Source organism: Ascaphus truei, chromosome 4, assembly GCF_040206685.1.
Source record: "Ascaphus truei isolate aAscTru1 chromosome 4, aAscTru1.hap1, whole genome shotgun sequence".
Taxonomy (NCBI): Eukaryota; Metazoa; Chordata; class Amphibia; order Anura; family Ascaphidae; genus Ascaphus; species Ascaphus truei.
Genome location: NC_134486.1, coordinates 29,911,494 through 29,935,875, shown reverse-complemented (window position 1 = coordinate 29,935,875; position 24,382 = coordinate 29,911,494). Strand labels below are relative to the sequence as shown.

Sequence of the window (24,382 nt, the reverse complement as noted above, 5' to 3'; positions counted from 1 at the left end):
GTTTCACTTGTTTGAAAACCAGTGTCTCGCTCGCGCAGTGGTCACTCAGTGTTGAGCACATTTTCATAAGAGTAAAAAAAAAAAATACCCATTGAACTTGAAGACGACAGTGGAAACAGACACCCTTAAATTCACCTTTATAGAACTATAAGAGAACCATCCTTCTGTGTGTTATAAAGTATCATAGACAGTGGCAAGAAAAAGTTTGTGAATCCCAATAATTACAAAAACTACAGATTTAAAAAAATATATATCCAATAGGGGCTATTTGACCCAATTCCATGTCTTTTGAAACAAAATAATGTATGAGTTAGACAAAATGCATGGAGTCCAGGTATGTGCAAAAGTAAATGAAACCCTGGTTGTATCAGCCCAATTAAAGGGGATAATTAGAATCGGGTGTTTAATTAGGTAGATCTTCAGGTGTGAGTTTGGGAGGCCCCAACCTACATAAAGATCAGAAATTTTTGTGCGTTTGGGCTTTACAGTACGTGTGGAAACACGTCATGCCACAATCAGAAGAAATCAGAGGACCTCAGAAAAGCTGTTATTGATGCTCATCCGTCTAGAAAGGATTACAAAACCAATCCACGGTCAGACATTCTACAAATGGAGAAAGTTCAAGACCACAGTCACTCTACCCAGGAGCGGTCGTCCTAACAAAATCTCTCGAAGAACAAACTGGCATATCATCCAGGAAATCACAAAGAACCCCAGAGTAACATCCAGGATCTGCAGGCCACGCGCGCCTTGGCTAATACGAGTGTTCATGCCTCAACTATCAGAAAAAGACAGAACAAGAATGGTGTTAATGGAAATATTGCCAAGAGCAAACCACCACACTAAAAAGAACAGTGCAGCCTGTCTGAAGGTCACCAAAGAGCACATAGATGATCCACAAGACTTCTAGAACAATGTTCTCTAGGCAGATGAGTCAAAGGTAGAACTTTTTGGCCTCAATGAGACACCTTATGTTTGGCGGAAACCAAAACTGCGTTTGAACGGAAGAACTTCATCCCAACCGTCAAGCATGGTGGTGGGAGTGTGGTATGGCATGGGGCTGCTTTGCTGCCTCAGGAACTGGACGGCTTGCCATCATTCACACAACCTTGAATTCTGCATTGTATCAAGTTTCTAGAGGAGAATGTCAGGCCATCAGTCTGTGAGCTGAAGCAAAAGTTATCATGCAGCAAGACATTGATCATAAACATACAAGCAGATCTACAAAAGAATGGCTGCAGCAGAAACCCCACATTTTAGAATGGCCTAAAGTTCGTAGCTAAACCCCATCAAAATGTTGTGGCATGACATGAAGTGAGCTGTCCATTGAAGGAAGCCCTCAAATGTCACTGAGTTGAAGCAGTTCTGTAAAGGAGGAATGGGCCAAAATTCCTCAAAACCAATGTGAGAGATTGACCAGCAGTTACAGGAAACGCTTAGTTGAAGTCATTGCTGGTCAAGGGGGCGCCACCAGGTACTGAATCTAAAGGTTTCACATACTTTTTCACACATGGTTATTGAATGTTGAATCAATAAATGATTGTGTAATTTGTTTGATCAGGTTATCTTTATATATTATTAGGGCTTAAATTAAGATCTTCACATTTTCATACCCAAAATGAAGGGGTTCACAAACTCTCGCCACTGTTTGCATTATCACAAAGTACGCATTACCTTTTTACCCAAAAAAAAAGAAACAATTCGGATTACACCAATAAACATTTTTAAAATAAGAGAATTCTGCTTTTAATTAGGACAAACTTAAGTTTTTGTAAGAATTTAACAATTTACAGTGTATGACATATCCTTCCTGTGTGACATTACAACAAAGATGGGATATCAAAACATGACAAATAGGAAACAATTACAGAGAATTGTACTTTTAATGACTATTAAATATATTATTCCAAGATATTTTTGAAATTGCACTTGTACTGTGTTACTCAACAGCTGAAGGCAATAAAGACAGAAAAGACACTAACGAGGAGTAGAATTCTTACTATTTAGAAAAACTCCATTCTGATCAACGCCAAAATAGTCAACGTAAAGAGTATTAACGCAGAGGGAGGGACAAGCGCCTTTAAACAAGGTTTCAAACATTTATATATTTTTTTTAAAAAGTGCTTTTCCTTTTTTGATGTAATTTATTTACAGTATTTATTGAAGCTCCAACATGTTGGTTTCCACTTTTGTTGATGGTAGCTAGTTGATGTCGAATGTCAGCAGTTGAGTACCGCTGAAGCCAATGTTACATAAAACGTTCCCTTCCACAGCAAAAATAAAAATGCATTACATTAATATGTATGTACAAACCCACGCAGCACACAGAGAGGGGGAAAAAATGCTACTTTCCTTGTATCATGATGCCAAAAATGGTCATGAAATTATATAGATCAACAATTTAAGACAAATGTCACTCAGGTTAAAAGATGTTCAATCCGTTTGCTGCCAGCACGGTCTGCAACTTCAACCTGTTTGGTAGTAAAGGGCTTACAAATGTACATTCGCACAACCGACCCAAAATGCCATATTACAGCATCAAAATAGCGTTGTTTGTAGATGACTTTTCTGTTTAAAATGGATGGCCAACATGTTTTCTCAGTGATCAAAAAAAGACCTAGAAATGATTTCAAATCATTAGTATGTGGTTGAAGGATTCTATCCCCTTACAGGTCAAATGACGTAATATTATGGAACACATAAATGCCCTTGCAGTTGCTCCCATCTCATTAGCACATGAATCAGCCAAAATAATAATCAAAATGAGGTTCTCATTAAACACAATGGGTGCAATTTTTTGTGTATAAATATATATTTAAAAAAAATAATGATAAAAGTAAGACTCTAGTGACAGAATCTTGCTTTGTTCACATTCAACACTACTTCAGAAACTCAGAATGTTAGGTTTATTAGTGGGTTTAATCGTATCTATAATGTAACTTGTAGGCCCTTATTGCAGGGCTGCTCCACTCCTGTCCTTAAGAGCCCCAACAGGTCAGATTTTAAGGCTGTCACAGTTTCAGCACAGGTAGTTCAATTGACGAAACTACTAACCTATTGGAGAGTTTTGAGGACCACCACCTTATTCAATGTCTGTGAAGCCCCTCCCATGTGCTGAAGATTTAATTCACATTCATTTGAGCAGACCCTTCCTAGCCATGAAGCAACTAAACCACTTACTGAATAGGGGCCCTTAAACATTTCTGTCTTGTGCTTTCCAATGTAATTACATGGCATTTAGAAGCACTGAATTAAAAGCCGGTGTCAATATTTTTTTTTCAACGCAACTCTACTCCTTCACCATAAGAACGTACTGTGTACACCTCTAGTATTGGTGCCTATCAGTTGAAGGCACTTCTTGATTCTCTGCTCAATTGGCTGCAAACGTTAATTAAAAATTTAAAGGAACAGGTCTACCTCAAAATGTCACATTTAATTCTACGGATAACACTGCCAAACTTGATCATGTTTGCTGGGAACTGTGTCGAGAAAAAGCTTGTAAGGTCTCAAAAGTGGCCACATATCTAAAGAACTCCTGCTGGTCCATGAAAAGGTCACCACCACCTACAATGACCCTACAGTTCTGCACCAATATTGCTACTAAATCTTTTTTTGTAGAAGGGCATTGGCACCCAAGCCAAAGTGACCTAAGAGCAGACACGGTTAACGGGTTAGACGCCCTTTAGATATAATAAAATAATAAAAAATAAACTATTCAGAACATTTTAAAATTCCCTTGTAAAGAGAGGCTTTTTATGTTTATACAATCTTTTCATACCACTGCTTGCCTTTTTTTCCCCTCGTGGGTGTTCGGCTATTCCGAACAGCTGAGAACAATAGCGGATTAATAAATGTAAGGGGCGATTCATTCTTTTTAGAGAAAGCCAAATCACATTGTCTTGTCAACTGAGAATCTACCAGTAACTCGTTCAGTACAAGCAACACCATGTAGGCACTTTCAGCAACAAAACCCCATGAATAGGTTTCAAAAGTGGTATCTTTCCGGTAACTGTTTTTAATGATATGCCCGTGTCACTTTGTTTGGGGATGGCAGCTTCTGTTTAAATACCCTACATTTGTCATGCTGTCGCCATTCCAGCTCTCCCATTCCCTGCTAGACATTCTAGAACACAATTAGTACGGATTCCTTTCTTTCAAGTCCTCACTGTAACCGTAAATATATTAACTCTGTTTCTGCTAAGGCGCAATCCAACGTGTTACAGGCCTTTCGAGCAGGCAGGAAGTTTGAAATACAACACAGGGTGAAAACAGAATTGCATTTAAAAAAAAAGGTGCATTCACCTGGAGGTGGAGGCAGATTATTGCTGTACTGGGACCAGACATGCACTTTGAGAAATTGTTTAGAAATAAAAAAACAAATTACTTTGAAAAAAAAAATTATATTTCCATGACAGTAAGAAGTGTATGTTGCCTGCATTCAACATTCTTCCCAAAGCTCATCTCGTCCCGTTTCTTTTAAACATGAAAGTGGAATTACTGGGGAAGAAGGGTAATCTTTAGGGACAAACATCTTGTGTGTGATGCACAGCAACTCCAAATGTACTTGTAGTGTTATAAAGATGCAGTCCATCAAGAACCAAAATGAACCAGCGACAGGTTTCATTTCTCAAATGGGGTCATAAACAAAGGAAACAGCCCTGGGAGGAGTTTGATTCCCTCTGGTTACTCCCTTTTGCGTGATATCACTACATCCAGATAAGGCGCTTGCACGGGTAAACCCTCCCTTTCTTCCCCCTCTAACATGTGACAGGGTGCGCTAGATGTTGAGTAGCGATTTTATTGCGTTCCTGGTTTCATTGGCCCCGATGAGAAAATTAAAATTTCGAAAGGGAAAAAAAAAAAAAAAAAACACATCCAAAAAGGTTTGTTTTAAGTACGATAACATAAGTCTTTCTTAGACAAATGTCGCTTTCAAAAAGGATTACACCTTTAACGGAGTTTTCAGTTTTGTATTTATATACACGTTAATCAATCAAGCGGTTTTCGGAGACAATTCAGACTATTAGATATAGACTACGTGGAATAGGTCGTGCATTTCTTGCTATAAAAGTGATCATTTCTGAATGACACTCAGGGCTGCGAGTTATAGGTCTGAGCTTGTGTTGTACAAAGTGATGCGGTTGTGAGCACTGACTGAAGGGAACCCTTGAATTAGAAAATCCTAACCCCGTACAAAACAAAAACGACAGCCCAACAAGTTGTGTTGATTTAACCTCTTTGCTGCCAGAGGGGCCACGTCGACACATGATGTTAAACTTTTGGGTTGACAAAAAGTCGTTATTAAAACCGTTCAAAACAGTGTGTTGGCTTTTCTGGCAACAAAAGGTATCAACGAATATCAGGCCAAGTTAGTGCTGCATTAAAAGCCGACTGCCATACCAGGGAAACACCAGATGGGGGAGACAACACTGATTGAAAAGGTCCAGCAAACTTGAGATCCACTGCATTGCCCGTCCCCGCTGACCCTTCATACGCTCCGTCCCTTTATCTAGTGTAATAGACTCTGTAGTACACGGCCTTCGATCTCCACAAGGAGTATGAGTTGTCAAATTTCAGCAGGTAAACGCCTCTGCCTGGGTACTGGTGACTGCCCGCGTACACCTCTTCGTGACAGTCTCGTCTGAATACGGGGACAATCTCATCCAGCTGAGGCTTGTTGGCATTCTTTTTGGCTTTTTCTGCGCTGTTTGAGTTTTCAACTAGAAGCAAAAAAGAAATACATTAGTAAGTGTGTTGATAAATAATGTCACTGAAGACCAATTTCGAGTTATGGTAACACAACACCTGTTTGTAGATGTACATTAACACACACACATTAACCTGCGATATGGGTTATCACACTGTCTGCGTCCCCACGTTACCTGCCACTGACCCGTACCAGAGGTTAGTGAATCTCCCGTAAAAATAGAAGGGAGTTAATTGAGCGGATATTGCCATTTACACAAATATTTGGAGCCGTCCCAGGACATTTGTGATCACATATGGAGACTTCTACAGTCTCAAAAGCTTATGCACAAAACAACCTTGTATGATTAATATGTTGGTCCATTAAAAGGAATGACAGTCTATGAAATAGCTTACAGGGCCTGTGTGTAAGTATGTATGCTGAATACAGTATGTGTGGTTATTCATAAACCAGGAAAATAAATATGCGTTTTATTGTATTGTCTGTATGTGTGATACTTTCCTGGTAATACTGTAAGGAGTATCTACTTATACGTATGTACAGTATACATTGGATTTATTTATAGTATACTTATTGCCAATCTTCTGGCTACTCTTATTAGTTGAAACGCACAACTTGCAGCTATTTAGGGAACATGCCTCTGAATATTCAATCCAGAGGGGGGAAAAAGACAAACAACCCAAGGAAAAGTCCACTACATTAACTACATTCATACTGCTGCCCTGTTGTATCAACAATTGTTCACTTAACCTCGCTGACTCTCTTCCATTTGCCACTGGTTATATAACTGGCTCAGTGGCCTAGAATTCACTTCTGCAATGGCTCAAAAAATACACTGTGATATACAATAGGTTATATAATCTACCCCCAAGCGAAGAGTTGCCCTGAAATAAATCATGTGTCAGAGGGGCTTAAAGTAATATTGCATACACAAACATGTTTTCATTCATTTCTTCACGGTGCCCTGGTTTGCGTTTCACTTTTCTATACAGTTTTAGATGATTTCCCTTGGTGGAAATGTTCAAATCTGATTGTGTGTCCGACTCCTAAAGATCCCCCGGGCAGCGTTACCGAGGGAAGCACTGTAACAATCTCAATCCAAGAACACTATCAGGACAAACACATACACACACACACAGTGGGTGTGATTAATGGTGTTGGACGGAAGGACCTTGTGCCTGTATATACACAAATCCCCAATCACTCAACATTCACAAGTCACGTGCGGGGGTTGCCACTTCAGCCGTGATACTGCAACTTGCCATTAAAATAACTTCAATTAACCAATGTGGTGCTGGGCCCCTCTGACGGCAGAGATGTTAAAGCAGCAATCCCCTCAACTTCTTCTATATTACCTGAACCGGGGGGAAACCCAGAAACCGATCCGTTTTCTCCTGGCCCCCGGATTCCCAAAATAATGTGCGTATTGTGGCAGTTTGACACAAGAAAAGTACAAATAACAGTTGCGCGGAGTTACCAGCAGTGGCAGCAGCAGTGGCCGACTTCAGTCCTCAAGGGCTACCAATAAGTCAGGTTTGAAGGATATCCCTGCTTCAGCACAGGCAATTCAATCGTTTACCGAACCACCTGTGCTGAAGCAGATTTGCCACACACCCCCATAGATCATATAAGGGGCCTCCCTTCTAGGACCGTCTTGCTGCGTTTTTGTTCATGCAAATAGTAGTTTGTGATATGTGCCCCAACTATTTAGTAAATTGGAATTATTTTGGGGGGTATATTGCCTGTATTCCTCCTCGTGCTTATTAGCTTATTTGCCAGTATATGGGTGTTGCTTCTATCACACAGTGTTGTTCCTTCCCTAACACCTTGGAGATACATGTATCCGTGTCTTTAATGTAGTGGAGTCGTCAGTAGATTTTTTTACCTTTATGCATTTTTCTACTTATGATGATAAATATAATTTTTACTGCTCATGACTTGTCATCTCTCTTACATGAGTGCAGGTGACTTATATGATATATTGTATTTGGTAGCAGATTTACAGGGATCCTCCTTGTTACCTGGCACCTAGTCAGCATAGAACATTTGCTTTAGCTGCTGGTGCTGCTGTCACTTTAATTACAGCTTTTTTGTTTTTAAAGCACGGATTGCAGATTTGATAAAGCAAAGCCTTTGATCATTTGAGAAGTCACAAGACTATTCATTAAGGTAATCAGATCTCTGTGCCTCCCAATTGTATCAGAGGAGAGATGCCTAATTAAACATGCTGTGCTGATCATGCATCTAGGGTGCTATTCTAGGCTAACACTAGGACTATCAAAGGAAATAAAACTATCTTCGGTTCTCTCTGATAAACTTGGATCAATTGAGTGGATTTAGAATGACACCACTTGACTTGATACAGACCCCAGTAAATCAGTCCAGCACAAAGCAGAAGATAAGGCAGCTAAAAAAGTCCTGTGTCTCAATTTACCTTAAGAAAATGTCTACATTGAGTTCAGAAAGATTTTCCAAATATTTTCACTTATCTAATTTAAAATCTAGTTTAAAAATACACAACCACCGTTCATGGAGTGGAACTGCAGCGTTAACTTGGGTAACTCATCTCCTGCTTCCCCAGCACTCGGTGACAAAACACCTGCACACCCCAGGGTTATGATCATATAATCAGCACCTGGAATTGGTAGAGCAAGGATTCTGGGAAATAAATGCGTACCTTCATCCTCTTCCTCATCCTCGCTGGACTCGCTGACGTGCACACTGACTGCCGTGTTTGGGGAGTCTGTCCATTCGAAATAAACCCCGAACCCAATGTCATAACTGTCTGTGGCAAACTCCCAGAAAAGATAGGAGCCTTCTTCGTGGGTGGGCACCCTGACCGTGACCACCTCTCCTCGGCCTACGGTGATCACGGAGTCTGCGTCCTGGCGGATCTTCTCTTTGAAGTCTTTGATCTGTGGCCGCGTCCACATGGAAGGCGCAGCTACGACCGGCGTCGACTCTGTGGAAGAAAAATGCATTTCTTACACATAAAATAAAAATACAAGGACGTATGCAGTGGCTGTTATATAAAACCTGCGGGAGCCTAATCACCCTGCCTGCATACACATGGCTATTAGGGGACATCCAATGAAGCCCAATAATACACGAGGTGACAGACAGTGGGACACAAGGCTATTTTCACCATCTAAACCAAGATTGGCCAACTAGACTTGAAGGGCCACCAACAGTTCAGATTTTGAGGATATCCCTGCTTCAGCACATGTGGCTCAGTCAGAAAGACAGCCACCTGTGCTGCAGCAGGGATATCCTGAAAACGTGACCTGTTGGTGGCCCTTGAGGAATGGAGTTGGCCGCCCCTGGTCTAAACAATGATGACTTCTTGAACTCGGAATTAGAAACCTAGAATGTGACGGCAGATAAGAACCACTGAGCCCCCCATGTGGGACCACTTCCCTATCTGCTGTCAAACCTCAGGTGCCTTATAACTACCCCAAAAATGAAGGAAAGGAGGAGCACACAGGAGACTTGATTTGAGTTTTGAAGAAAAAAAAAAAACTTAAATTTAGGTGTTCACATGCTGTGAACACCTTATTGAAGTTTTTCAAAACTCAAATCAAGTCTCCTGTGTGCTCCTCCTTTCCTTCATTTTTGGGCCATTATCAGGTCCAGCCTTGAGACGCCGGGACCAATGGGAGGTAAGCACCAGAAGCAGAATTATACCTGCATGTCTTTATTAACAGGGGAGTGCCATTTATTTCTACGATTGCTCTTATAACTACCCCGAGCATGTTTGCCGTCCCTCTTTCACGAGCTGAAGCTGGAGGGAGTATTATCTTTGGATAATGCCTGGAGGCATTGAGTATATTCTTAATTAGTGGGTGTTTGGAGCAGGACTCCAGCAGAAGAGAAAGACTAAAAATGGAATTCAAAACTTCAATGCCTGTCGGCTCCAACTAGCCCTGCGAGGGTTAAGAAGAGCTGCTTCAGGTGTTACAGGACCATTTAGCACGCACCTTTCGGCCCATTCTCCAGCACATCTTCTAAAGCGTCCGTTGCCAATTCTGTCTCACTGCTGTTAACGTGAGGGTGACTCTGGCCATTGACGGAAGGGTTCTCGCCAGGCACAGCAACGCTTCCCACGTTCATCTTGGAGGGGGAATTGACTGGAGAACTTGTTCTGGCTGCTGCAGCCTCTTGTTGTTTCTGTAAGGCTGCCTGCAGTCACAGGACATCAATGCAATGTATGAGGTACAATATACACACCATCGGGGAATGGAAAGCACAACAACTTCTTGCGGGACATAATACTACAGCATCAGCAGCGGGTTTGTAATTCATCTCTATATACACCTGCATTTACCCCAAACTGAATACGGCCAAGATAATTATTTTTGGGGTCACACTGCTCTTTACAGAGCCATTCATAAAAATCAAGTTTTCTACCATAAAAGGTCAAATGTACACTTTGCGTTTTCCCTTTGAGTTTTCACTTCATTAAACACTGCTGTTCGTTTACATGAGGCTAGAAAACTTGCCATGCTACTTAATACACAAGTTGTAAACACTGACACTAGAACAATTAATTTCTACTGTAGCTTATCACTGTGCCGAGCTGTAGATTTACACCGTACTGCAATGTGATCCTATAGCTTTTACTTGTACGATTCAGAGGATTTCACACTTTCATGGTTTGCCCCAGTTCCAGTTGCGTTTTAAAGACAGCAAAATGCTATTAAAGCAGCAATCTCCCCCCCCCCCCGCCCCCACCCCCCAGGAGCGTGTACGAGTTTAACTCCATGTCCGTATCTTGCACCCCGAGCTGATCTCCAACGTTCGTCTCTTGCACAGAGCACCAGATTTTAAAAAAATAACAGCGTTGCAAAGGGCAAGAAGATCTCTTAACCCTTTGGGAAGCTACATCACAACTTTCTCCTTTGAAATCTATCCAAAGCTCTGCTGCTAGAATCATTTCACTTTCTCCCAAAACAGTCTCTGCTCATCTCCTCCTTATATCCCTCTCCAGTGTTCCCATCAAATTTCGCATCGCTTACAAGCGTTCTGCTCCTTACCTCTGCTGTTCTCCACTCAGCAGCTCCGATGCCTCGTTATGCCCCTGCTCGTGTCGTGCACTCTACCCATAACGGTCTTCTTTCCACTCCTTTCACCTCTACTGCTCTCTCTCATCTTAAAACCTTTTCCACTCACTGCCCCTTATTCACACTCAGTGCACCTTCTCTACCCACCTTTAAGTCAAACCTTAAAACTCGCCTCTTAAATGAAGCGCTCCAATAGCCTAGACTCGTGGCTACTGTCCCACACCCACAGTCACTTCTACCAACGACTGCCATCTCCAAGTCTCCCAACAGTCCACTTAGATTGTAAGCTCTCGCGGGCAGGGATTTCCTTTCCTATGGTCTGATTTTGTTTGGTGCACTTGTTGTATTATAATTTCCTGTATTGTATGGTCTATAGTAAAGCACTGAGTACATTGTGGGCGCTATATTAAGATATACATGCGCTATTTGCTCGTGCCCTAGGGGAGAAGGTTTTCTGCACTCCTGTGCAGAACTAAACGTGGTCTGAGGAACAGAAGAGGACGATGCCTCCTCTTCCATCATCAGTGACACCCCATCATGTGATCGCTCCCGTGCCGTGGCCTCTCTGTCATTCAAAGGGTGCAAGTAATAAGATGTAAAAAAAAAAATAATGTCGATAAGCATGGGCGCAGCTTTAAATGCTTTGGATATACAGTCTTAGATCTGCTTTAGAGTCCCGTGTGTGACAGGGTCATACCTATGGGGAGAAGGTCTTAAGTTGTCCGTATTATTATGCCAGACCAAAAAATAGTCTTGTGCTACTTGCAGCTAGACGAAGCTCGGCAGCTTCATTTCAATACCACTCTCCTTTAAAAAGCAGGGTATGATGGAAAAGCAAAAAAGTCAAGGCACCTTCTCTATGTTTATCATTTTTCTAATAAAAGGAATTAAATTAGCCAGCCCTTAACCCACACACCAACCAGCACCACAGCGACAGGTCACTGCAGCAAATTCTGTGGAGTCCCCCCCGCGCCGGGTGTTCCCCCCCCCTCCCCGCGCCGGGTGTTCCTCCCCCCCCCCCGCGCCGGGTGTTCCCCCCCCCGCGCCGGGTGTTCCCCCTCCCCCCCCGCGCCGGGTGTTCCCCCCCCGCGCCGGGTGTTCCCCCCCTCCCCCCCCGCGCCGGGTGTTCCCCCCCCGCGCACAGCGCTTTGCCACAAGACACCTTCCAAAACTGAACACAGTGCACGGCCCATTCTCTCGGACAGGGTGCAATGTGCCTTCCAGCACAGGACACGGTCGTATGCTTATAGCACTACTTAATAAGCACAGGCCGCAGTGCACCCATTGCCCCGTTTGTTAATTTGTTACAGGCTCTTTTTACAGCAAACTGCTGTGCAGTGTCCTGTGGCAGGGAAGGTGTTTGCAAGATTATTACTGATGCATCAAGAAAATTACCGGTAACGACCAGAGGGGAAAACGTCACACGCCTGCACCATCTACATAAATGTACCATGCACATGTTACTGAAAAGGGAACTTCAGGACGCCACAAGAAGTGAGCACTTGGTCGGGGTCTGGGACTGTACCTGTTGCTGCGCTAGCTGCACCTGGTACAGCTGCTGCATGTACTGCTGGTAATGCTGCTCCTGCAGCTGTCGGATCAGGAGCTGCTGCTGCTCGAAGTTCCCTGGGTACTGCTGCGCTGCGTACTGCTGGAACTGCACGGCCGTCTGCGAGTTCAAAGCCGCCATTATCTGCTGCCTGCAGGAAGCACAAGTGAGGGGGTCACATGGAGTTCAAAGCCGCCATTATCTGCTGCCTGCAGGAGGCACAAGTGAAGGGGTCACATGGAGTTAACTGCTTTATTCCTAGGAATAAACTGCCCTTAACAGGGGTCACATGCAAACTCCTGCATAGTATCGGACGACTCGTGGTCTTACAGTTAAGTCGATCTTCCCAATGCAGGGCACAGAATATAGCTTCTAGCAATACGAGTCTTTCATTGTGCAAGCCCCGTTATCTTCCCAACAAGAAACCCTTTGAAAAGCACTTCATGTCATGGTCTCCCAAACACTGACTTTTTTGATTTCTTTGAAATTCCCTTCTCATTGGAGCCTCTGAGTGAGGGAGCGCTAGTCACGGTTTACTTGAACTCTAGCTCACACGTTTGCCTGCTAGAGCGCCAGTAGAGACGGGGGGAGCTTTAGGCTGCGCCCACGCTAGCGCTGAGCGCGCGGCGCTTGCAGAGTTTAGTTCCTGCAAATTAAATTGTCCCGTCCCGCTCAAGCTGTGCGCGGGCACGCATGCACTCCCAAGCTTGGCGCGAGCAAAAAAAAAAAAGTTTGAAGTGCGCTCAACATGGCGCCCCCCCTCCCCCCGCACACTTGTAAAATAGACAGGACACCCGGCGCTCATGCTTGAGAGTTGGTGACGTCACCGCTCTCAAGCATGAGCACGGCCAGCGCCAGTGGGGCCGCAGCCTTACCCGTGCAAACGCCTGCTCCGCAAATAGGGATCTCACTTAGGAAGTGGCTAATGAAGAGCTGGCAGCAGTTGTTTATTTTGGTCCTGGGAGGGGTTGCACTGAAGGTGTTAGGCCTTAACCCTAACATGGCCTAATGTATACAGCCAGAAGGTGTTAACCTAAACACTGACATTATACTGCTGCTGTAATGGCTCTGCCTGAAGGAAAATAAATGTGTCATAGTCTTCAATGACAGATTACAGACTACCCGAGTGTCTGCTAAAGCAGGATACCAAGCTCCATCTTACATTCTCTTGCAGACACTTCTATTTTAGATGCAAATGGCAAAGTCGGATTACTTTTAGGGGAACAAAATATTTAGGCGTTTAATGATGGAGTGCGACAGGGCGTCAAAGCACAACCTCCTGAGATCGGCAATGTATACTATGAAAAATAACCCGACACTCCTATTACAAATCCCCCAATAATGAATTTGTGTTACCACACACGTCAGCTCAAAGCACGGGTTGTATTCGGACCACTCCCTCACACGTCTTTGCTGTCTGGTATTACCATTGGGCTGAGATTTCTAGAATAATGCCCGCTGAGATTTAGCACTAGGTGCTGGGGTTCACATCAGTAATTGTTAGACTGCTTGTTTAATCTTTCTCCAAGCAGAAGCATGGGCATTTTATTCCCATCCATAATTATATTCTAAATAACACGAGGCAGCACATTACATCCCAGGGGCTGACGATACACAGCTGTTTTCTTTAATACTTTTCATTTATATATTTGTGGAGTTAAATCCAATATCAGTAGCCAGATGTTCTGGGGCAGTTCCACTGAGCCTGTACCAGATGCATCTCACCATGTTTATCAAAATCACTTTCTTGCTAATCGCTGCACTTTTCCTAGATCTTCAATACACAACACACTGCAGAACTGAAAAATATGAATTTAAAAAAATGGACAGGGTCTATTATGATTTAGAAACTGGAGATTTAATAAATGGGTGAATTAATTTGCTCTTATAGGAACATAAACCTAGAAATGACACCCTGCCAGACTAGAAATATGGCTTATTCCAATAGTTATGACACACACACACACACACACACACACACACACACACACACACACACTTTAGCCTACTGAATAATTACTTTTGCTGCTCCATACGAAACCTCTCCTCTTCGACCCGCCTCCTTTCCTCTTCCTCGCGCCGGAGTCGCTCCTCCTCTTCCCGCCTGCGCTTCTCCTCTTCTCTCTGCAAGCGCTCCCGTTCCTCTTCCTCTCGCTTTCTGCGGTCTTCCTCTTCCCTCCTGTTGTGAAAAGGAATGAGTCACTCCTAAAAACCATTGGGGGGGGGGAGGGGTTGTAGTAGTTGCATTGCTGAACCAGGCATTTAAAGCTAGAAGTTCCAGCTCTGCAATGCACAGCCCAGAACATGTGCCAGCACCTTGTACCTGCGGTAAAGACAAATAGGCATTTTCTTCATCAAACTGCAAGGATTGGTATTCAGGATCAATCACAGTCATAGAACATGAAAACAGAACCCAGGGACCCCCCCAGGAATCCTAATTGGAAATGTAGAGTGGATCAATACTAAAGGTAACTTGGAGTAAAGCATACATCATTTGTGCAATATGGACTTCTGTGACAAATACTGCAGCTCAATAGATGTGATAATTGTATCCTGTAATTGATGACTCCTAGCCATTGGAAGTAGCTGCAACGCACAACGCGGGATGCATGAAAAGTCCATGGCCGTTACCGCCAATGATATATTTGTTATATGGTTCCCTCGTATTGTCCCTGATAAACTGCAGCACTTGCAAACAAAACTTCTGTATGGATCATGGCATTTAAAACATGCTGACGTTAAAATAAAAACAAGTAAAAAGGCAGAGGGTTCAGATTTACACGATTCCGGATGGCCCCATCGAGTCCTTACATAAAAAGAAGAGATGGCTCTGCCGTCTGACACGCCTGTAATCTCTTACGAACGCAATATTCACAGACTCCATTCTCAGCAAGGTCCACTCAGCTTACCCCTCGTCTGCACTACATAAAAGGAGTTTTACGTCTAATTGGGTAATAATGCATATACTGGCATTTCTAAAGCATGTTGGATTAAGTATCAAAAGCAGAATGATCCTGATGTTTGTCTTATGTATTTATGTAGCTCATAACCAAGTAAGCCTGGGCTATGTTGATAGATTCAAAAATAATTATCTTCTCGCAACATCCACCTCACGAGACAGGATGCTTTGGGACCAAAACCCATTACTGCAAAGCTTTTCGCATCTGAAAGGATGTGTAATTTAGGAAATACAAAAGTAATAAAAAAAGTCAGATCGTTTTCTCTGACGAACCCATGAAACCTGGTTCCCAATCGATTTTAGATTATGGCTGACCGTTTGCTGGAAGAGTAGGATGATCCATCTTCACAGTGAACAAGGCCTGCAAAAGCAGGTACAGCAAGACTTCCAAAGCTTCCCAAAAGGTTAACTCTACCCCTATCGGTAACATAAAACCAGTTAAATCAATAACACCATGTCACCCTTGTGTCAAGTGATCTTAACCCCTACATTATCAAAGCACCTGCAAGGCCTCACTGACCCTTTCAGGTACAAATGGGGTCAAAAATCTTAAAAGCTGTGTTAAGCAAACAGTGCACGCTACGCCCCACCACAGAGGTAAATAATTAAACAGGCAATGAGCAGAAACATTCTAGTGCGTTGGAAAGCTTCCATGTTATATGCTGCAGCACCGAGACAATGGTTACGTTCCATGATCAAGGACTGATTATTCTGTAATGTCATTCACACATGCTGCACTTTAGGCAGAGCCTTCCAAAGACCTAATTAAGGTTTCCTCTGCCTTGGTTGACATCTCAAAATGGGCGGAGCTCGCAAACTGAAATGCAATGTTTTTGCAGCCTGTGAGAAAAATCATTTTGCTGCCATGGGGGGTCTAATGCATTAGAAAGCTGAATGGTTCAAGTTTAGTATAGGATTTGTAAAGGTAACGAACAAAAAGGAATAGGACTATTTCTGACAGAACTAGGACTTTCATTTTTAAATCCCAAATACTTTTTTGGGAAGACTTGTGCTTGGATGTAGGATGATCTATAATGAGAAATAATCACTACTCCCTAGTGAAAATTGCCTCTACAACTCAAACAAGTTCAGAAATCTTAAAGTACCAGAAATAGGATTTAGGTCTCTTACACATTATTGTTGGCTATGAACTATATCGCACCACAAACCCCGCCATCTAACGATGTTTAAGTGTGCACGGTTCTCTTGAACACAAGGATAACAGCAGCGACTCACAAACGCTCTGCAATGGCTCACAGAACCAATAGTTTGACATCCCATTCTGTCTTTGGCACGCAGAGCAAGACGACCTAAAAAAAAAATCCTCATTTGAAAGAATACATTTCCACCGAGTTACTAATGCAGAAAAAACCTGCCGTCTTTCTCCTTGCCACCTTTCCCCTGTCCCTCTTTCTGTCCCTGGTCACCAAGTCCTTATTTCCAGCATTATTGCTACGACTTTTCTGTTAACCTCGTCCAAATCTCCCAAGATAGGAAACTGTTGATTTCAGCAAATCAATGTGTGAGCATTTGGTGCTTAAAATTAAATTTGAATCGCGCCAATCCATCCATGTCCCTCGCGTCATGATTCTAGAAGAAGCATTAGCAAAACGGGCTGAATCTTTTTGAGCGCTGTGACACGGAAACCTGGAGAACTGGAAGCCTTGGGTATCCTGCCCAGCTTCTTCTGCCCATACAGCGGACGTCACCGCGAGTGACCCGGAAGAAGCTACTGAGAGTGTTGGAACCGGCTGAGAGACCAGCGAATCCCCATTGTTACATGCGCATTGCCATTGTGCAAAATGTGAGTGCACGTTTTGTATCTGTGGTTTGATTCTGCAATACAAGTATAGATATACTATACCATTGAGAGTCTCCCCCCTTTTCTTGAGATACACTGGAAGAATTGACATCACCATTGGCATGCTACCTATTTAGAGGGAATTTGAGAGTGTAATACCTACTCCTTTATTTCACGTTCCACGGTTACCCTAAATTGGCTTCACTATTGTGTATGCTTTATTTTATTTTCACATATCTTCAACGTGAACATCTGCGCTCCCCTTATTTGGAAGAAATTGTGGAGATACCAGCCTGAGATCCATTATATTAATCCAATGGATAATTTACCTCTTCCTCTCTTGCTCCTCCTTCTCGATCTTATGGGAAGTGACGTATGTTGAGAAAAGGTGGCAGCATCGATTTATCAGTGTTACAAATTCGGTCATGGCCTCTAGTTTGGACATGCTGCCCAGGGCCGCCCATTCTTTCCTGTAGGAGAGGACCAACAAACATGAGGCAATGTCCCAAAACCAGTTATTAAAGTGGCCTGAACCAGACTTTAGAAAATACTAAGTGTATTTAACTTTGTGGAAAAGCTATCCCAAGCATATTTTGGAAAGATATATACAATATTTATTCTTAAAACACATGATTTAAGTTAAAAAATTGCAGTACTTCACACTTCGAACAATATAGAGAGTAGCACTTCAAACCGTGCAGCACAAGTTTCTTCGATAGCAAAATAGTTCATACCATAAAAAGACACGTAGGAAAACATGGTGTGGGCTAGAACGCACTAACGAGCACCATTCCCTGACACATCGTGACGTCATGTCACTTCGTGAGAGGGGAAGAGGAAGTGACATCACGAAATGCGTCGGAGATGGTGCTGCTTAGGGCTTTTTAGCCCCCTCCATGTTTTTCTTTAAGAAGTCGCCTTTACCTTAGCTTTATCCTAATCACGTATCTCATTGACAAATTAAACCACCTTTTTCAATTTCAGAAAAATATTACAGTACTGTACTATTTAAAACACATTTTGCAGGGTCTCCTAAATACAGCTCTATGTTTTCGTCCTAATAGCAATGATATTGAACATGTTATGGCCCATATTAACCACGTGTTGCTATCCATAACACTGCTTCTGACAGCAAAAGACACCTCAAGGCTTATTTAAGTCAATGGGCGATAATGTGTCATCTGAAGATAAAGCGTCTTATGAAGTAGCACCACTTAGTAAACATGGCCTATGATACAGGCAGTAACAATATTAGACCAAGTGTCAGTTACACTGCAAATCCAATGTATATTGCCACGTAGCCCTGAGGGTTTGTCCTTATACATGAAGCCCTGCAGCGCCAGTATCCTAGATAAAGGTTTGTCAAATCGACCTGTTATAAGGATAAAACTGAAACGTTGATCTTGCTGCCGTGCATACGAAAACCTCTACCATATAAAGAATTAAGTACAGTGCAAATCTGACTGCAGGGATGCTTGGTTATTATATAGCATGGTAGCAATTGCTCTTCCTTTCAACTGCACAAAATATCAACGATTCTAAAGCTACGTAGGTGCTATCCGTACGGGGTTCAAAAACTCCTCCTGCACGATATCCTGCATCATTTTAATATTAACCCTCTGAATGCCCCAAGACGTAGTCACTACATCATGGGGACTGGCACCCTGCCCCCCCCCCCATCACCTAGTAACTACGTCATCCTAAAAGGGCTGACTTTTTCTGGGCTCCATCGCATCCTGCATTTCCATTGGAGCGAAAGACGCGACCTAACCAGTGATGAGACGGAGGACCCCCTCTTCGGTTTCCTCCAAAATGTCCACCATGGTCACATGACCACCACTGAAAGCAGTCACGTGATCGCGCTGTGCTGGGGGGGGGAGCGTGGCACCATGACCCCTAAGGCACTCAAAAGGTTAATGGGAAACATTAAAATTTTTTAACAAAAACAGCTCTCAGACTCGCTTGGTACTACAAGTGTACAATTCAATAAAAATATAGGATGAAAGACTGACATTTATTGGACCGTATTATTCACCACCAAGTGCATTCACTAGAACAATCAGGCACTTGGTTAGAACTTTGCCAAATCCCACAACATTTTGCAATACAGCAGATTTAATTCAGAATGAAAAAAATCCCTCATTGTGCTCAGTTTAAAAAAAAAAGCTGGAGCACAGAAGTCTCTCACTCCCCCCGTTATCTCATGTGACTGTGCAGGTGCAGGGGGAATATCAGCTGCTTTAAGACACAGGTGCAGCCGGCCTCGTTGTGCGCTCTGATCTGGGTGTGTGGGCATACAGGCCAGGATTCACCAAGCTGTGATATCGCATCTATCGCCCCGATCCGGCTTTAACCGGCATTCAAGTCAATAACCGATAACACCGGACCTCTGAGACATGGCTTAGTGAAGCCAGGCCGCAGAGTGATATTCTGCACTAACATTGCCACTAAGCCCAATGGAAACAGATACTCGAGTTATACGCGGGATAGGCGGTGTTACCAGGGGAGGGGGTGGGGGGAGACAATGCCAGGTGCTACATTTGAGCCCAGTTACTAACATTACTACGACTCCTTTACCTCCTGTCATTCCCCAGCACGTCAAAGAAGCCGACCTCAGGGCAGGTGTCGGGGTTGTAGGGTCCCAGCAGGACCTGCTTGGGCAGTGCCACCAGTTTGAGCTTTTCTTCATACGTCGGATGGAAGGCCTTTCCGTCCTTTTCTGTAAACACACAACATGACATTTACCATCCAACATCATAACGAGCCTGAATATCGAAGCAGAAACGGTGCTGGGCTCAGTCATGTCACTGCCTTTGAACAGGTGGAACCTGGTTTAAACCCTGGCGCCGGGTCTCCTTGGGTGACCTCAGACAAGTAACTCATTTGTGGTGCCGGGTACTTCATATCCAAATGCATTTAAAGCTCAAGTCCTAGTCAGCCTTGTCGGCCAAGTATTTTATAGCATTGCCAAAAGGTCAACGTTTTGTATATATTTATTGTATTGCTGCGCTGAAGGGGGTTAAAACGTGGCTGCCGTGGTCTTCAGAAGGAGCATCTATTACAGGTGTCCCAAATGCAGTCCTGAAGGGCCACCGACAGGCCAGCTTTTATGGATATCCCTGCTTCAGCACAGGTGGCTCAACTCCCGTACCAGTGCCGTGGATTTGTGTGGAAGATCATTGCAAGTTATATATGGTGGATCCGGCACTAGAGCGTTTATATCACTGAACATTCTCTGCACATGGCCAACTGTGCTGAAGCAGGGATATCCATAAAAGCTGGCCCTTCAGGTCTGAGTTTGAGACCCCTGGTGTATTAGAAGTCAGAGCTGCAGGTTTGGAATCATTAGCACGGAATGTCCCCAGGCAGATAACATTCCCCTAAAGTGCACCTAACAAACTAGGCATTTTGTTCATTCGTTGTTAAGCTGTTTGGCTTTAGGATTTCAAACTTCAATTGGAAATGCTAATGAGACACAGCCGTGAGTGAGGTGGAGGGTTTTTTTCTGGCTGTGCACTATCCAGTTTATTGCCAACAAAGCTTCCAATGGGAACTACACCTTTAAAAACACAGCTCTCTTAAAAACAGTGTTTGTTTGCATTCAACCTCCAGGCAGCAAATTCATTAATTATTTCTATGGGATGAAACGAAACGGACCTATAAAATATTTCCAAAAGCCAAGCAGTTCTAGTGAGAATAACCAGATTAATCCGATACAATGTATTTCTCACGCTGGCCCCAGTACTGTAGTGTGTTTTGGGGAAATATTGGCACGTAGTAATATCTTGATACTGTACTCTTAAAACGGCCGCTGGCTTTGTCAGTTTTGCCAGAGCTGTAATTTATCTCCGCCCGGTCACTGTATCACTGTAATGCAAGAAGCACTGCAGCATTTTCTCATCATTTAAGCATGAGCCACCACGTAAAGTGGTCTGTACAGCGAGGGGGGGCAGGAGAGACAGAGGATGGGGGGGGGGGGGGGGGTGAGACACAGAGACCAGGAAGGGTGGGAAGGTGGGAAGACACCAGAATGGGGAGGAAAGAGACCAGGATGGGGGATGGGCGACAGACCTGTTATATTACAGATAACATTTTAAAGAACAGAGCTACATCTGCCTGATAGAGCTACAGACACACACGCGCAAACACACGCGCAAACACACGCGCGCGCATCATGAAAACCAGTCATGGTCGAGTCTGCCAGAAATTGGGTAACTTTACTTTAAATAAAGCCTTAACATAGAAGGGCCCAGGAAATATGATACCGTCACGCAGAGCGCCCAGGTGAACGGATCAGAACAGTAACAATTCTCCGCTCTGCGTTGAAGGCTTTCAATGGGTTTGACCTAAAGCTTACCACAAAAATAGCATAGTTCCAACAAGATGAATGAGCTATTGATTTCCGTGACCAACATTTAGGTCCATTCTCCAAACCATACACATTTGAAGATACACTTGACAAAGCCAAATGTCATTCTGAATAGGCTAAGCAGAAATAAATAGCACTGTCTCGCTCATTAGATAATGTTACAGTGCAAGTAACTTCTTAGGCACGTTCTATGGTGCCGGGCGCGTGAGAGGCAGGGAGAGGGGAGCCGACAGACAGCGGCAAAGATGAAGAAATTCATCTTTTCGCACCGCTGCCTGCGCTCAAATGTATGTATTGGTGTGTGTGTATGTGTGTATGTATATATGCATGTGTGTATGTATATATGCGTGTGTGTATGTATGTATGTATGCGTGTGTGTGTGTGTATGGATGTATGCGTGTGTGTGTGTGTATGGATGTATGCGTGTGTGTGTGTGTATGGATGTATGCGTGTGTGTGTGTGTATGGATGTATGCGTGTGTGTGTGTGTATGGATGTATGCGTGTGTGTGTGTGTATGGATGTATGCGTGTGTGTGTGTGTGTGTGCGCGCGTGTGTGTGTATGGATGTATGCGTGCGCGTGTGTGTGTGTGTGTGTGTGTGTGTGTGTGTGTGTGCGTGTGCGTGTGTGTGGGGAGGGGGGTAAATAAATGTACACAAAAAAAATTAACTTTTTTTTTTAATTTAAAAAAAATCTTGCACATACACAGCACATACAGTACACAGCACATACACAGCACATACACAGCACATACACAGCACATACACAGCACATACACAGCACATACACAGCACATACACAGCACATACACAGCACATACACAGCACATACACAGCACATACACAGCACATACACAGCACATGGTTCTATATACACGGAAAGCATGCGGCACGTACACGCGCGTTCGCATAGGAACGCGCGGCCGCATCCTGTATATAACTACCCTTAAAGGCACTGGCTGAGTGACATTGTCTGTACACATCAGATGCAACCCTTTTAAAGCTGCAGACCAAGCAATATCCTACGTGTATTTCTTCTAATAAATCAGTTCTGTACTATGAGAAAATACTTGTTGCATTTATTTTTTAACAACTCTGAATGACAATGTATTATAATGTAACAAGCCTTTTCTGGTTCTACAGTAACCATTTACAAAGTCACATCCCCTTCTGAAACAGAATATGCCTTTGCAGTGATTTAGTGAACCCCCGAGCCAAATCTTCACTGATCGACTGGCCCCTTAGCTAATTACTTGTGTGGATTGTATTGATGCTCATATTAAAGGGGGGGAAATGGCAACTTGGACTGCTGCTTTAATACGTAGGGAGGCGGTGAAAGGGTTAAGCAGTGCTGACACACAGGGACTGATGACAGCCTATACATTCTGACCCACTGTCCTGTAAGAAGTCTAGTTGCAAGCAGCCATCTTGTTATATTGAGAGCTCCATTATATATATATATAATAAATTACACATAGTGCTCTAATAAAATGTATTTAATTTCCATATTGCGCATTCAAATCAATAGAAAGCAAAACCAGGACATGCTGTGAAGATAACCGCGCCCGTTTCATACCATCCCCTGAAAACATGACCAGAAGAGTAAAACTGGAATGCAAAGCTGCGTCCATACTCCGAGCGCGGTGCCTCGGAGGCAGCCATAGAGCGCGCGCACGGGGCAGCGCCACTGCCATTCTCCAGCAGACAATTCCGTGTTTGTCACGCAACGGCCGGGTCATGGGCACGGTTCGAACAATGAGGGTGCACCGCTCACGTGACGTCACTGCCACGCCTCCCCGTCGCTGTGGCTCACAGAACGCTTGGCCAACAGGCGTGCGCTCCGTAGTGCGTGCCTACTATATCCGTGGCCTTAGGCCGCGCTTATAGTGCCGGCAACGCAACGTTGCCCGAAAACAAATGCATTGCCGCCACCACGTGCGTTTATAGTGCGCGCGACGGCAACAATGCGACGGAGCGACGTCGCGAAAACTGGTAGCCGGATGTAACGGCCCTTGAACCAATGAAATGGCCGGAAACCCGCGACGACGACGCCCGGCGAAATATAACTTTCGCCTGTGGCGACGGGTGACGTCACCCGTCGTGTCGCCGTTGACGTCCCTTTATGCGCGGCCTAGGACAGGGGCGCTCAACTCCAGTCCTCAAAGCCCCCCAGCAGGTCAGGTTTTCAGGATCTCAGCTTCAGCATAGAGGGCTCAGTCAGAGACGGAAAACCTGCCCTGTTGGAAGGGAGGAGGGGGGAAGGAAGAGAAGGGGGGAAGGAAGAAATGGGGGGGGAAGGAAGAGGAGGGGGGGGGAAGGAAGAGGAGGGGGGGGAAGGAAGAGGAGGGGGGGGAAGGAAGAGGAGGGGGGGGAAGGAAGAGATGGGGGGGAAGGAAGAGATGGGGGGGAAGGAAGAGATGGGGGGGAAGGAAGAGATGGGGGGGAAGGTAGAGATGGGGGGAAGGAAGAGGAGGGGGGAAGGAAGAAGAGGGGCGTGAGGGCTGGAGTTCAGCTCCCTTCGTGTAAACTATAAAACAAAACAATTGTTAAAAATCATCAACACAAATCTGCTTTCTGAATTAGCAGTTTATGCCCTTAAATATTCACTGTAAAAGCTGCAGTCTCCAGAAAGCACTCAGCCATTTGCCACCTTCTCTAACCTGTTGTACATTTATTTATTAAATTAAAAACGTGCATGCCGGCATGTCCTGGGTACTAAGTATCAACTACCCCTCCTATTCCAGGAGACGAGCATGGAACGCACACGAGGAGGGGGAGGGGGCGCCTCCTGATCGCATATACAGTATGCATTTGACTGGGTGGGTATTAAATGGGATTGTAAACGTGGTATTGATTGCGAGTCTATGGGTCGTATTCATTAAGCTCCGGTATTGCCGGAAGCAACAAGATTGCAAGAAAATGACCAGTCTAGTAAATG

The 24,382-nt window shown here is 44.0% G+C and overlaps 1 protein-coding gene across 1 annotated transcript in view; it reads right to left on the bottom strand.

Moving 5' to 3' along the window:
• Positions 1-1,717: 1,717 nt before the first annotated feature.
• Positions 1,718-24,382, bottom strand: part of ACBD3 (acyl-CoA binding domain containing 3) — a 42,153-nt gene continuing 19,488 nt past the window's right edge. The window contains exons 2-8 of the mRNA XM_075595488.1: positions 19,654-19,795; positions 17,406-17,546; positions 14,337-14,495; positions 12,293-12,467; positions 9,685-9,886; positions 8,385-8,669; positions 1,718-5,720 (exon numbers count right to left, since the gene is read on the bottom strand). Coding sequence (XP_075451603.1) covers positions 5,506-5,720; positions 8,385-8,669; positions 9,685-9,886; positions 12,293-12,467; positions 14,337-14,495; positions 17,406-17,546; positions 19,654-19,795 — 1,319 coding nt within the window. The 3' untranslated portion in view covers positions 1,718-5,505. The remainder of the gene's footprint in view (positions 5,721-8,384; positions 8,670-9,684; positions 9,887-12,292; positions 12,468-14,336; positions 14,496-17,405; positions 17,547-19,653; positions 19,796-24,382) is intronic.